Raw genomic sequence first — 15,701 nt, forward strand, 5'->3', positions numbered from 1 at the left:
ACGTCGGTGGCGGCGAGGGGAGCGATCTCGGTGCTGTGGTCAAGGATGGACTTTGGGACTTTAAGTCCAGCTGACACCCAGGACACAGATGGGTTTCGCCAGGGCCAGTGGTGCTTTCACCCTTATGCCCCCTAATGAGCAGTAGGGGGTATAGACCTCTTGGAGGTCCCTGAAATGTTAACCTGGGACTTCTGAGGATAGGTCCTTTATTCAGCTGACACACAAGTGCCATTTAAGAAGCTAGGAGGCTGTGGGTCCTGGAGAGTGATGCAGGGAGGGTATTCTGGGGGCTGGCTGTGGAGGGCTGTGAAAGATGCCCCTCAAGCATTACAGAGCTCCAGCAGTGTGGGCAAATGACAGGCCTGGAGGCTAGGACTGGCATCCAAGAGTATCAAAAGCTCAAGAACATGCATATTGGTGCTATGGGGCTACAGAAAACAAGAGATAAATCCTGGACCCAAGCGGGGTGCTGGGCAGGAATTACACCTAAGCAGGGCCAAACCCCTGTGGGGGTCGATGCAAACCTGTTTTTTAAAATTAAATATGGTGGGGTGTGCATGGGGTCCCCCTCCCCAGATCCTCTCTTGGCCATGGGCATTACATCTCCTGGTGCTCAACACATTAAGGATTGTCCCAGGGGACCACATTCCTGTAGGACAGAAAGAAGAGGCGCAAATTGTGCCAGGTCTTTTGTCCTTCTCTATGCTCTTGTCTGAGAGTATGGGGGCACTAGTATGGTGCCTACTCGAGAGGATAAAGCTGCTTCTGCTGCTGGGTGTGAGCCAAGGATGAACATGTTCACAACTTCCATGCCAGTTCCGTGAATGTGCAGAGAGCCTGCAGGAGCCTTCGGTGCATTGGGGCACTAATGAAAAGACCTGCCTGTGGGTACCTCGGGTGGGAATGAGGCACCTGCGACCTAAGAAGGAGAAAAGAAAGAAAACACGGTGGCCCTCAAGAAAGAAAGAAACACATTTTTCTTAAAGTATGCATGCCTCCGGCTCAGAGGAGCATTCCATAGGCCCCAGTGATGGATATCTAATTTGCATATGTGTTTCTGCGGTGACCCTGGAAGGGCAGATACACTACCAGCATTGTTTGGGTGCTGTGAGGAGGGCTGTAGGAAGTGCAGCAGCCGCCACCCCTCCAGAAGGTGTTCCTTAAAACTACCCCCAAGGCTGGCATGAGATTGAATCCCTGACCCTTCAATAAGCTTTCCTGATATTAAAAGCCTTCCTGGAGCTGGAGGTTTTGCGTTTCGGCAATGGGGTGTAGGACCACTTCTCTGTTGGTCCTAACCCTGCAATACAGTGGATTATTGGCCATGTTGTTAGATGACAGATCAAGGATTTCAGTATAATGAGTAGTACTGAATTTTGGTACTACCCCCATTGTTTTCGGTGGTCGATTATAACATATTTTGCAAATTGATGCAGTACTCATTGATTTCAGTGATGTTGCAATAAAACATGTTGCTGCTTTTACTGATGTTGTCACATGCTGACAAAGTCAGATGGCCTGATTGATTGGTAATGACCCCTCCTTATATTGTTATATACCACCTAGCTGGAGGTGTTATAGTTGTAGTGTTCAGGACCACATTATGAGGTTGTCACCAGAGGTATTTCCATCAATCTCAGTATACATATTTGTGAAATAAAGCTTAACATGTATTAGTGTGCCCACAAAAAGTACCTTTCCTTAATATATGGAAAACCACTGCGTAACAGTGAGCTAGGGTTACTATCCTCACACCATTTTCCTTGGGTAGTCTTTGGACTGCTCTGCTTCAATACACCGAGAAAGTCAAGTGCTGTATTTGCATGTATCTGCAGACCCAAGCAAGGAAATGCCCCATGCTGGTAAGGGGTATGCATTAACAGCAGCATTGTCTTATACATCATTTGCACCACTCCTAGATAAAACCACCTCCCCGTCTGGTGCTCTCCTAAATGGGTTATAGTAGCTTTGCACAAAAGCGGTCAGGCTTAACTTAGATGCAATGTGTAAAAAATGTATGCAGCTCACAAACAGTAACACAGTGATAACACAACACAAGAAAAATCCCCCACCGATTTACAAAAATAGAGTAAAGTTTGAGAAATTATTTGTGACCAAAACAACAAAAATCCAATTAGTGGAACCAGAAATATGCAATTTTAAAAGGTTGGGTTATATAGTGCTTAAAAGCACAAAGCGGATTACGTTTTTTAGAGCATAAGCATTTTCCAGTTTTATAACGTTTCAATCACTTACATTCACACACCATTTTTTTTTACACAGTATACCCCATATACAGGGCATGAATGCTGATATGAATAAGCGCCATCTACATCTACAGCACACATTTGAATTTGTTAAGAGTAGGATTAACACAAATTTAAATTGGAGTGCTTTTATAGATATGTGTGTGTGAGGAACATTGGAACAATGAGTTGCAACCAGGTTGGCAGATACGCAGAGAGATAAGATGTTTCTTTGATATCTTAGCATTTTTCGAATGAAGTCCATTATTTTGACAAAAGTTATATGCATGCTAATTATGTATACATTATTTCCAAACTACTTGCGCTGGTTGTATTATTATGATTTTCTCTATTTGAAGATTGGTTTTAAAGTCACATGTGAAAGTCAGTGGACATTAGTAGACAGGGGACCTATTCATTGAGTGAAATTTGAGAATGATAGATCCTGTTTGACCTTAACACACCATCGATATTGAGTTAAACAACTTAAATATAATATCGTTTTTGAATTTGCAAAACTTGAATATTTATTCTCTTTTGTTCAACAGTATAAATTTTACTCCTGACGAAGGACTTTCCACCTGAAATGCATTGAGGATTTTTATGCGAATATCTTTGATTACCATTATGATTTGTTCATATATACCAATGAATATGGCCGTTTGATGAAGATAATAAATTAACTACTATGTTCAAATAGACTTTGAAGATCTTGATTGATTTTTTGTTTAAAAGTATAAACTTCTGGCTTAAGCTGTAGAACCCCATTTTGGGGACCCAAAGGAGTGCCTTAGTACACTGCATCAGCTTTGGTGCAATGCATAATTGGCGAGTTTTGAGGACACTCAGTATCAGTAACTGATACCTTTTTGACACCCAATCGATTTACCTGCTAGTTCACATTTGGGAACCAAGGGAGTGCACAGATTACTCATGTTCTTAGGTTAAAATAGTGCAAAAAAGCACAAAGCACCAGCTGTGGTTATCTGGTTGTGCCGGACCGGGACAAAGTCACAAGTTCACGGCGACCAGGATGGAGCATAGGCCAGATACAGGAAACAAGTTAGACCCACTGAGTATTGTATCTTATGTCTCTGGTGCATGACCTGTGCAACGTGGCTTTGCAAGACTTCACGTTGTTCCGAGGAGCAGCAAGGGCTGCGATGCTGGGTCATGCGTAAAGTTACATCGCACTGCGTTGGTTTCAATGAAGAGCTGTGAAAGTTGCAATGCGAGGTCTTTTGTCTAGTTGAGTCGCGCTGTGTCAGTTCTGATGGGGCTGTGCGGCAAGGCTTTGTGGGGCTTCATGTCCCTAAGTGTCAGTTCCACTGAAGCTTGCAGCTGTGCAGTGAGGCTTTGCAAGGCATCACATCGCTTCATGCAGGGTTCGGTAGAGACCACAGGTGGGCTGACAGAGCACCTTCGGGCCCAATTTCAAGGGTCCAAGACTGGAGGAACACGGCTTGGAGAGTGAGGACTCACAGCATGCAAGATTCATGGTGGTTGGAGCCTTTTCTGTCCCTAAGGTTCTGATCAGGAGGTCAGCCAACTAGCCCTTGGAGTCTCTCTTGTGGTCCTGGGTTCAAAATGCAGGTCCAGTCCTTCTCACTCAGGCATCAGGGCAGCAGCTTAGCAGAGAACAGAGCAGTCCTTCTTGCAGCATCGCAGCACAGCAGTAATTCTTCTGAGTCTTCCACAGGCCCAGAAGGGCACTGATGAGTTGGGTCTGAGGGTCCACTCCTTTTACCTTGTGCCTACTTTGAAGTGGGAGAAGCTTCTAGAGTTTAGGTGTGTGAAAAGGTGGCCTGATATATGCTGTCCACTAGTTCTACTGGGCACCTTGTATCAGTCCAAACAACCCCTTATGGTGATAGGCTAAAGACAACCTTTATTGAAAGCTATCCTAGTGGTAGTTATGGAGAGCAGCCTTTAGGCTAAGTCTTGAAGGAATGTAAAGCGGCTTGTTTTACCAGTCTATAATCTCTTGAATGATCAAATGAAAAGACAACCACACCAGGTATATATTCAAAATATATGTATTTAAGATAAAACACCCCCCTCTAGTCTCTCTATGAGACTGGAGTTCGAAGTACTTTGTTTACAAGTCAACAATTATCAGTAATAGCACAAATACACGTTTGAGCCCTAGGGGCGTACCAAACCATATACCAAAAAAGTGGTATAAGAACCACGACTTGAATAGACACAAGGCCTAGACCCTGTAGAATCGCTGGGACCCCAAGGAACCACCCAAAGTAGTGACACAGGGGACCCACGGGGACTGTATGCAGTGTGAGAACACAACCGCGGGTTCCCGTTATCTTCTATGGACAATGTCGCAGTTGGAAATTTAAAGATTAGGGACACTTCTAATCCAGTCAGGACCAAACCCTTTTGGACTTAAGAAGTTCTAGGGCCAGCACCCCCAAGAGCACCAGAGTATTCGAGTTACGTCACCCAGGGAAGCCGGGTGCATAGGTGTCTTTTGTGTCTGGTCGCGTCGTCGATTTCAATGGGAGCCTGCAAAGAACTGCTGCTGCCGTGAAGAGGAGAAGTGTCTGAAGAGATCCAAGCCTGGATCTAGGATGGAAGGAACCTGAAAGCAGAGGGGACAGAGTCTGGGTCACTAGCCAGTGACCAAGGGCAGGATGGACCAATGCCCACAGATGTCGGGTGCTTCAGGTGAGTTGATGGGTGTCTTGACTCTTCAGCCACGAGGTCCAGGAGGCTTCGACGAAGTCCATGAGCCAGATTCAAGCTGTCCCACAAAGTCTGTTGAGTGCTGCGGTGTCGACGACCAGAATAGACCAAACAAGCCTTGGCAACAGCAAGTCACTGGAATTCAGAGAAAGGACTGCGATACAGACCAGCAAGGTCTGAGGGACTCACCCAGCAAGGGTAAGTCAGGGCACGTGTAGAGCAACCAGAAAAGCCCAAGCAGAAAAGGAGTTGCCTTCGTGGGGACCTGCTAGCCAATGGGCTAGTGATCGAGAGGGAGCCTTGAGCGGTCGCACTTGAAGCTGGCCCACGGGTCACTCGTGGAGTGGAGGCCAACAATCGGCAGTGCAGGAGGTGCTCAAGGCTGGGGCTACTCAGAGCCCAAAGCACAACTTCGAGGAGGACCAGGAAGATAGTGTTGCTGCAAAAGTTCACGGTGTCCAGGAGTCACAGTTCTATGTCACCCACGATAGCCATGGGCCTCAGCTTTGCTGTAGACTCAAGGTAGCCTCGGAGAAGTCTGGAAATCTAACTCTGGTGATGCAAAGACTTCGGCGGGAGCTTCAGCGATGCAGACCGGTCAGTTGCTTCTTTGGTGCCTGCCAAGCAGGGGAGTGACTCCTTGACCCCAAGGGAGATTCCTTCAGTCTAGTTAAAGTAGAACGTCGAAGGTCCAGGATATATGTTGCAGAGTTTCGTTCAGGTTAATCTAAAGTCCTAGGGACTGGATTCCTATACTTATAGTAAGTTTAGGGGATGGACTAACTCTATGTCCCCACCTATGGGGGGGCCTGGAAAGAGGGGTGGTTACACCCATTTCCTTTGTCCAGTTTCACGCCAGAGCAGGGGCAGGTAGCCCCTGCAACCGGTTTGTACTGGGCTATGCACAGGGACAGCAAACGTGCCCCCAGTGCAGGACTTCAAAGCACGAGAGAGTGCTCCCACCCAGCCCCAATACACATCTGCCTGTCTGGGGAAGTGGTCACACCTCCCTTCGACAGGAAACCTTTTGTCCAGGCCTCCCCTGCCGGAGTTTCGGTCAGCAGCAGGAGGCCAGACCCGTGTCTGTGGCAGAGGCATCCATTTTGTGATGCCAGGACTCAGGAAAGTCCTACCGGGTTTGACCAGTGTGAGCATGTCTCTCCCTCTAGAAGGGTGGAATGCTACCCTGCGCCAGAACTGGCTGGGGGGTAGTATTCCAAAGCATTTGACACCAAACACGACATGTTTATAGGTAGCCAATACCACTGTAAGGGATGCAAGCACACCCTTACCCAGGCTGCAGTAGCAGACCTGTGGTGCCATTTTGGAGTGCTTCCCAGGGGTGGCATAATATATGCTGCAGCCCCTGGTAGGTCTCTGAGGTACCTATGCCCTAGGTACATAGTATACCATATACTAGGGGCTTATAAGGCACTCCAGAATCCAATTAGATATGTGCATAATATACATGCAAACCATTGTAGAGAGGAGCAGCTAGGCTGTGGTCCTGATTAGCAGGGCCACAGCCAGACTAAGGTCGAAAAACAGTGAAACACCAGCAAAAAGTGGGGGTACCCATGTGAAGCAAATCCTACTCTCCTACAAGGTGTCTGCAATTTCCTGCCTCCCTGCCCTGGCCCCAGCTTGTCACCGGGCAAAAAAGACTAGTGTGACAGCTCTGCCTCCCTATCAATACAGAAATGGCCCATCCTGCCAACACCTATTCCCTCCTTTTTCTTGCTGTCTGGGAGTAATTCACACAGAGGCCATCTGCCAGCTGCACCTAGTTATGTGACCCAGGATACAGGCTGTAGGCACCAAATGGATGTGACAAGACAATTGGTAACTTCCTAAAAGTGGTGTGTTCAGAATTGTGACTTAAAATCCAACTTTACCATTAAAGAAAGTTTTTAATTACAATTCTTTAGACATCAAACTTGATATGCCTACAACGCCTTTTATAATGCTACTAACTCCAACTCCAACAAATGTGAGACCTATGAAAAGAAAGGCGCGGCTCATCAAAGTCTATTCTTTGTAAGCAGCGCATCACATCGCCTGTGCCGCACTGCTTTCTAAAAGCATTGAATATTGAAAAATAAAGACTTTGGCGAGCCACGCCTAAGAAAAGTAAGGCGCACCAACCATTGTTAAAGATTAAGGCGTACCTCGCGGCAGTGTTCAGGGTGTAAGCCAAAGCTGGAGAGCTTATCGGGCCTCCTTTAACAGCAGCTAAGGGGTCATGAATGAAATAGTGCTCACAGACTGTAAATGAAACATACTGCGTAACAACACATGTAAAAGGGCCAGTCTCATGGGAGGTTACAAATTGAGAAATGGTGGTACTAAGGAGGGACTACTAAGCCTATTTACAAATCAAAAGCCACCATTTACAGAGGACAGTAAGAGGAGCCAATTGAAAAGATGGGTGGAAAATGGGTGATGCATCATGTTCATACCTGGATATAGCATGTCTCGAAGAGACAGCGCAAGCTCTGCCTAGGCGAGATCTAAGAAAGCAAGGTTTAGGCCTTGCAAAAGGTGTATTTTGTCATGTTAAGACTGCAGACACAGACTGCAATGTCAGACCTGAAACAGGTTTAGAGGGCTACTTAACTGAGTGGCACAAGGGGTGCTGCAGGCCCGCTAGTAGCATTTTAATTTACAGCCCATGGGCAGGGGCGGCTCCTCTGTATTTGCAGAGGAGTGTCGCCCCACTGGTCAGAGTCAGTCACAGAAAAATAAAATGATGTTAAAACAATAATATAATTAAATATTTCTGTAGCAGGCTCTGGCTGAGGCGTGCGTGCGTGCGGGGCCAGGCCATGACAAAGAGGAGTGGTGGGCACTTAGAAGTGCGCATGTCATAGGCCGGCCAAACAGACATGTACACTTCTATTTCTCCAACCCAGCGGGGTTGCAAAGCGGGGTTGGAGAAAAGCTGCAGGCTCCCAGGCACTCCCAGCCAATCCTGGTGCTGCTCCCATAGCATGAGAGCATTGTCTGGATTGGGTGGGGATCCTGTGTCTTTCCAGGGACTGCCAGGAGTAAAGCACTGAGGCAGCCGTCGGTTTCGGGGCAGAGAGAGGTAAGATTTTTTTTTTAGATAATTTTTACCCTCAGTTCCCCGCCCTTTCTCACCCCTCGCCCCTCTCTCGTCAAGAGGATGGAGTGCGAAACGGTAACAAATGCCACGGAAACATCTAGGAGAACCAAACCAGCCTAGTAAAAAGCGTTTCAAATCCAGCAGATAAATCTAGAAGGACCAATGCGGCCTTGTTGAAATGGTATCAAATGCCTTGAACTTGTCAAAACTGCATCAAATGCCGCTGATAAATTGACCAATGCAACATAGTCGAAGCGGTGTCAAAGGGTGCAGAGGAATATAAAAGGGCCAATGTGGCCTAGTCATAATGGTGTCAAATGGCGCAGATAAACCCGGGAGGACCAATGCGGCCAAGTCGAAACGGAATCAAATGCCACCAATAAATCAAGGACGACAAATGCGACCTAGTCAAAACGGTATTAAATGCAGTGGATGAATCTAGAACGATGAAATGCAGCCTGGTCAAAACATTATCAAGTGCTGCGGAAGAATCTAGGAGGACCAGTGCCGCCTTGTCGCCTTGACTCATGGTCATCCTACGGTTCTGCGTGGCAGCAGCAATGCCGGTTTCTCTAGTCTGGTTAGCATTGGAAACCAGACGGAGAGGTCAAGAAGAGAATTATATTTGAGGCAGTCATTGATTATTAGTCATTGATTATTAATGATTTTCTCCAGGACAGTGGAATAGGAGAGATTGGATGATGGTTAGCTATAGCTGTGGATCCATCTGCCAAAGGTTTTTTTTAAGTAAATGAATCACATGAGCATGCTTCCAGCGGTCTGGGATGACTACTAGTTTAACAGACATTACCTAAGCAGTAGGGTAGTTAGTGTGTCATGGGCCCGAGTGCAAGGAAGGAAATGGGTCCCCTGGCTGCTCGTATAATGATAAAATACAGCAATAATCAGGGTTCGGTGGACCCGCAGGCCTCTGGGCCCCGGTGCCACTGTACCGGCTGCACTAATGGACGCTGCACCTCAGTACAAGAGTTCAGTTAGATGAGAGGTGAGTAGGTTCATTGCCTGGGTAAGAAATCTGGGCAGGCAGGGGTCGATTTTGTTTAGTGCAATCAGAATGGCTTCATTTTCCCTGATGATGGCGACTGAAAGCTGGAAAGGGCAGACATGAGGCGTTCTCAGCATGGAAAGACTCGACGCAGTGTGCCATATCACTGTCAGAGGGCCGAGGGTCAAAGGAAACGTAGATTATATTAATTTGGTCCACACAGTATGCAGATAGTTTGTCGCAAAAATGCTGAGACTCAGGAACCGATTGTGCCCATGCAGGGAAATGTACAAAACGTGTTACAATTTTGAACATTCACCTAGCTGAATTGGCAACATGGCGTGCATGAATTATTAGCATTGGGATACTTTAGAATGGCACATCTGTACAGTGGTTTGACACCGGGTGAGATGAGAGGTGCCATTTCTGCTCCCGCTGGACGTTTTTCAAAATTTTTAAGTTTATATAGCGTGGACTCGACCTGAGGTTATTGGAGCGCTTCCGGAAGAGGCGGAGCACCTGTTACATCACACAAGCTCACGTTAGTTTTTATGGACGGTGAGCTTAAGGGATTTTTCCAGAATCCAAAATGTTGAATAGATGTTGAACAGACGCCGTGACTCGAACCTAGTTTCCCCTGTCGTGTTTATGTGCTGTTTTGAAGTAAGCATAATTAATAATTTGCTCCCTAAGACTTGCTTTATGGGCAACCAAAGTATTTGCATAGAAGTTACATATTCTGTGTTGAGTGTAACAAAATATTTTGTAAATACTTTTGGGTGTTTCTTTAATACCTGCCTTTCAAGTGACTCATTGTTAAATGCCATCCTCCAATCTTGTGTTTAAAAGGCTACATTATTAAGATACACCCATTATCGGAACATTTTATAGAGCCAATGGCTTAACTTTGTTCAAGAAATTATTTTCGATGAGAAAGCGGCCTACATTGGAACCCGATTTTAGATAATCAGAAGACAGTTGATGTGCAGAGTTACAAACGTGCGCTCCTACATGGGTGGAGTAAGCCAGGGTTTGGAAATGTCTGATGCACTTTGAATGAAGTAAAGCGCCCACCAGCCCAGTATACAATCCAGGAAACAAGTCTAGGCTCCAGCCTGGATGACATTTATGCTCCGGATTCAGTGATAATTTCCTCAGACTTTCTCCAGAAGTCATTGCTCGCTGATGCTGCCTGTTTGACAAAGGCGGCGGGTTTCTGATTATTGTATTCTTTTAGCGGTGTACCTTCCTTGATTGTTACTTTTCTAGAAATGACAGTTGTATTCAGTGACTTGTACATAGGGTTTACCACTCAGTTTATTTTCCTATTTGTAGATGTGGACCAGAGGCTTCCACACATGTCAATTTTAGCTAAGCTGAATTAATGCTGTATAAATTAGTCTCTTGGAGAAGGAATACAACACATCCTTTCCTTTTTATGGGTGTGCTGACATTTTCTGTGTTATGATCGAGCCACTATTTTGACATTCCAGGAAATTACTTCAAATTTTCTGTGCTATTTCAGTTTCCTTAGTGTTGTTCTCGGGTATACTTCCAATAGGAATAGTTCAGCTCAAACTGCCAAGCTAGGTCCTCTCTAAACTGACACACAACATAACTTGTATTTGTAAAGCGCACAGTCACACGGAGGCATCTTGGCGCTGAATAACAGATGTTTATTGTTACCCAACTCTATGGTACTCATTTTATCGACCTCAGATAGATGAAAGGCTGAGTGGACCCGCTGGGATTTGAACTTGTGACCTTGAGGTTGAACACAGGTTCCTTCAGTGGATGCATTAGTCCGCTGAGCCACCAGACCCGGCTCAGCAACCCAGGACTGGTTTGAGCCTCATTGGGCCTCTTTAGTCAGGCTTCAGTCAAGTGCAGCTTGGCCCAAGTGCCACAGTGGGCACGGCACCCATGTCTGTGTATACCCAGGCCACTTATAGCTCTACATCAGACACACAAAGAGTGCTGCGAGGAATACTTGCGAATAGTCTAACCACTGTTCGTGGTAGCATTCCAACCCTGAGTGGTTGTCAGTAGACTGTTTGCAGGCATTCCTCCCTTCACCTTTTGTGTGATTGACATTTTCTATAGTCATCTGTTTTCCATTCTGACTTCTAATAATGTATTCTTTCCCTCAGCAGATGCTCTTGCAAGGTCTTGTAATATGTACTGTAGCTTTGTGCTCACACTCACATTTTTCTCCTCTAGCCATGCTTAGGGCACTCTCTCACTCTGCACACATATAACATTAGCCACATCCCTCAATATGTGCAAGCAGTGGTGTTTCCAGCCAGCCCAACCCAACTTTAGCACAATGAAGGCACAGCACTGTGTCAAATGATCACATGAGTTGTGTCTTGAAGGGAGAAATGCTTTGTAAGACCAGGAAGCTGTGGTCTTGTAGTGCGCATGTTCACCAGAGGCTTCTTGGTGCTATACACCGCCATATAGCTTGCCTTGTCATTTTAAGTGCTGTAACAAACAGGTGTTACTATTACCAAGTTAATAGACTTTTACAAGCCAATATCAGCAGCATCACGCTCGTCTGGCCGGGGTTCAGGTTTGTCTGAAGATGAAATGCCAAGGGTGAGGGTTGTATCACTGAGCCCTCTTGCCAGCATAGAGAGACCAATAGAACAGCAGTGTTATATAAGGCATGTATTTTTTTGACTTAAGCTTCAGCTTTCTTGACTACCTCCCCAACTTGCATTTTCTTGAAGTAGCTCATCTTGTCATAGCACAAAAATGTTTGTTAGATTGTATGTAGATACCACAGTGCACACTGACACCATAACTAATGCATCAGTCACTCAATTTACGTTTTTTAATTTACGTTTTTTAATTCTCTAGGCCTGCCCATCCAGCTTCTCCAGTCAAAAAATTCACAATTGTATCTATACCTGCCCTTCTGGGACATGGTGACTTTTGGAGTTATCCTTTTACTATTGGTCTGGAGAGGTAAGTGAGAGATCACCAGGGCTGTGTTGCTGAATGGGGTGTGAGTGGCTACATTGTGTGGTTTTATGGGCATCAAAAGGGCTTGCATCTAATGCAGGGTTCTGTAAAGTCAGTCCTGCAGGACTGGACCAATGCCAGATTTTTTAGATAACTACTTTTATCTAAATGGGGATATGCTAAAAATCTCACATGGATCCAGCCCAGGGCCGGACTGGCCGTAGCGGGCACCGGGCAATCCCCCGGTGCGCCGCACTGGTGGGGGCCGGTTATGGGCCCCTGGGGGCCGTTCTTGTTACAGAGCCGTTTTTGCAGCATAGCTGCAAAATAGGCCCTGTAACAAAATCGGCCGAAAACCGGCCCTCGCAAAAAGGTCGGCGGCTACCCCAAGCCCCGGGTGGCCAGCCGAGCACTTTGCCAGGGCCGGTTTTGGTTCCCAGTCCGGCCCTGATCCAGCCCTCCAGGACCGACTTTGGAGAACCCTGATCTAATGAACTCCAACAACTTTCTGTGACCATGGGACACTGACAGTATTATGATCGCACTCTGAGAACTGAACTGACTAAGTATTTATTTGTAAATGTAGAGCTGCTGAGAGGTTCTGGAGGTGGCATGCTGAACAGTGAAGCACTTCACAGCAGTAAAACCACCCCTGCTTCACCAGAGGTTTGAATAGTAAGTTCTCATTCGTGTATGGAATGACACCTCAGGAAGTGACTTCAGTGAGACGTCAACTGGTCGCCATAAATTAATACAACAAATATGCAGTGAAAACAGAAATAAATACAGGACTTCCAGTCGCACTGCTGGGATAATATATGCAAGATTAAAAAAGTGACACTTACAAGTGGAACAGAGGAGTGCTATGTGCTTCACGTCTAAGCCCCTCTGCCTCAAGGCTGCAGTAGGGTCCATCCACTGTTGGATGGTATTAAGAATGCGGTCTCCTTGGATGTCAAGAATTGCTCTGGTGACAACAGTGTTCTGAGCTTCCAGCCCAGCTCACCCAGTGTGAGCTTCAGGCTGGTGTGTGAGTGGTTGATCAGGCAATAAGTGAGACATGAGTCCCATAAGGGCGCTTTAAATCAGCCTATATGTGTAGGAGTGTCCTTCTGATAGTCTGCCTCTGTTTCATCCTTGTTGTATTTGCTGACACACATAGGAGGTGTTGATTAGACCCCTCTGTGCAGCGTTCAGATGTTGTGGAAGCTTGATTGCCATCTTTAAATGGTGACCCCCCCCCCAACTCACTCTATATACTGCCAGCAAATGGCCATTTGTGTTGCTCAGTTCATCAGTCTACAATAGAACCTGTCTTCTCATGTGTCAGAGTCAGGGGGCTTAGTGGGAACAATCCGTATGTCCTCCTGGGTTAATCGTATAATCACAAATGAACTGACTGCTCTTGTTTGTGGGTATAAGTAGAGTGTGTAAAGATACCTCACGGTTTCAGGACAAAGGGGCTCAGCTACCTGCTTCATCCTCAGGTCCCTTCTAGCACTGACCCCCATCCATGTGCAATCTACTTCCTGTTAGAGTTACTTGGGAGCTTTTGAGGGTGTTTTTGGGGTGATGTTTTCATCTAGACCACTTTTTCCCTATGTCGGTGTGAGGGTAAAGTGCAGAGATGATCCGTTAGTGGGTAGAATTATTTGTCACTTTTCTTTTAGGCCTATCACTGGGGGACACAATAGAAATGACTAATTCCACCAAGAAGATTGTTTTAAAACACATAATCCATCTCCTTATGCACATTACCCTCTTCAGTAGCATGATGTTAGATTCATGCAAGTTGTAAAGAAGTCCTCTTTGGTTATAAACAATAGTCATGCAAGACATAGCTTTTCCAAGGCCATCTATCTATCTATCTGTCTATCTGTCTATCTGTCTGTCTATCTGTCTGTCTGTCTGTCTGTCTGTCTGTCTGTCTATTCATCTCACAGTGATGTTCGCCAGTGTGTAGTTATAGTTAAAACCAGTTTTCCACATGAAATTCATTTTTTTAAACATTTTTTAAATGTGACATTTTACCTGACATTTTCAACTAAATATAGCACCACTTTAACCTTTGATCTTGTCAGTGAATTTATATGTATATAGGGGGTGTGGCCAAGCCGGCGACCAAGATGGCTGCTTCGTGTTGAAGCTCCGTCGGCCGTCCCGGCTTCCCTGCATTATCCCGGTACCTGCTGCAGTAATCGCCCCGTGCTCTCTACAGTGCTGGAACGCTGAACACAAACTGAGCATGGCGACCTGACTCAGTGGCGAAAAGGTGCCTCCTACATAGATCTCCAGCACTTGGCGGATGGAGGGACGGAGCGAGTAACGGCGAGGATCTGCTCCTTCTCCATGCAGGCCGGCTGAAAGACGATGACACTGGAAGATAGAGGCCCGGTGGGAGCAGGGGTCCGTTGTTGCATTGAGTGAGCTGTGCGTGGGTCTGCGGCGGCGCTTTCCCCCCCATAATTCGCTATCGGCTAGGGAGTGGCCACGTCTGGCTGCGCCCGATCCCAGGTGCTCGCGGCTGCCATATCCTGGAGGCCAGGCTGGGACAGGACCGGCTTCTGAGCCTGGGCGACGCCCACCCAGACACAGACGGGCATGGAGTGGGGGGTTCGGGCCGGTGTCGGCCGGCGCATGCTGCGCCCGGTTGCCCCATGACGCGGTGCCTCCTCCATACTGTTCCTCTGCTGCACGTCCTGCGAGATCCTAACCCATTACCAGACTCCCAATGGCCCAGGAGGCCCACACGAACCTGCTGCTGTGCATTACCACCTCACAGCGTGGGCACACATCCTCCCCTGCGTTTGGATCCCCACTCAACAATCTGCACTTGGCCTGCTGTCTACATCTGACCTCCTGCACGTCACCTCGGGGTCCTCCTCTTCCTGGAGCGTAGTGGCCTAGGCTAGGACACCACACGGCATAGAGATATCGGGCCTGCACATCTGTCTAGTAGGGGGCGAGGACCTGCGCCCCACACCCCATCTACAGCCGGCTCTTCCCAGGCCTGCAGCAAGGCCTCAGCAGATCTGAAAGACGAAACTTAAACTTGCCAGCCGCACCCTATCCGGGCACTTGGATTTCTGCATTCGCTCCCTGGGGGCCCACAACCGTACACTCCAAGTTGCCCAGGTGATGACAGCGCCCACGCCATTGGTGCCCTGAACCCTAGCGCTGCTCCCCACATTGCTCAATGGCAGCTTCAGACCTGGTCCAGTGCTCCTGTAGGAACCAGTTAAATCTCGCTTTTCCCCTGTTCCACTTGTGCTGCTGCTTCGCGGCATGGGCTGCAAAGACCCCAAACAGAAGACCCTCCCCTTCGAAAAGCTCGCAGATAAGGCTCCTGAGGAAAGCTCCAGCATGGCAGAGAGCGTACAGGGTGCGGATCATGCGGACGATCTCCCCACCCGTCCACATCAATGCTACAGGAGATGAGAACTGGCTTCAAGGCATTGGACGGGCGGTTTGACACCGTTGACAAAAGTCTTGCTAGCCTGGGGGCCAAAATCCAAGTAGATGACAGACGCCTGGACGTGGCTGAGACGCGCATTTCAGATATTGAGGATGGTACTGCACAGTCCCTCAAAAGGTTGGAGCGCGTCGAGCGCATCCTCAAAGAGGTGGCAATCGAGAACGAAGACCTTGAAGCGCGAAGCAGGCGCAATAACATCAA

The 15,701-nt window shown here is 47.2% G+C and overlaps 1 protein-coding gene across 2 annotated transcripts in view; it reads left to right on the plus strand.

Moving 5' to 3' along the window:
- LOC146808977 (sialic acid-binding Ig-like lectin 14) overlaps positions 1–15,701 on the plus strand; it is a 305,142-nt gene that overhangs the window by 88,571 nt on the left and 200,870 nt on the right. For both annotated transcript variants that reach the window (XM_085615775.1, XM_085615776.1), the window contains exon 2: positions 11,921–12,028. In XM_085615775.1, the coding sequence (XP_085471901.1) occupies positions 11,986–12,028 (43 nt within the window). In that variant the 5' untranslated portion in view covers positions 11,921–11,985. The remainder of the gene's footprint in view (positions 1–11,920; positions 12,029–15,701) is intronic.

Source organism: Triturus cristatus, chromosome 7 (assembly GCF_964204655.1).
Source record: "Triturus cristatus chromosome 7, aTriCri1.1, whole genome shotgun sequence".
In the NCBI taxonomy this organism is placed as follows: Eukaryota; Metazoa; Chordata; class Amphibia; order Caudata; family Salamandridae; genus Triturus; species Triturus cristatus.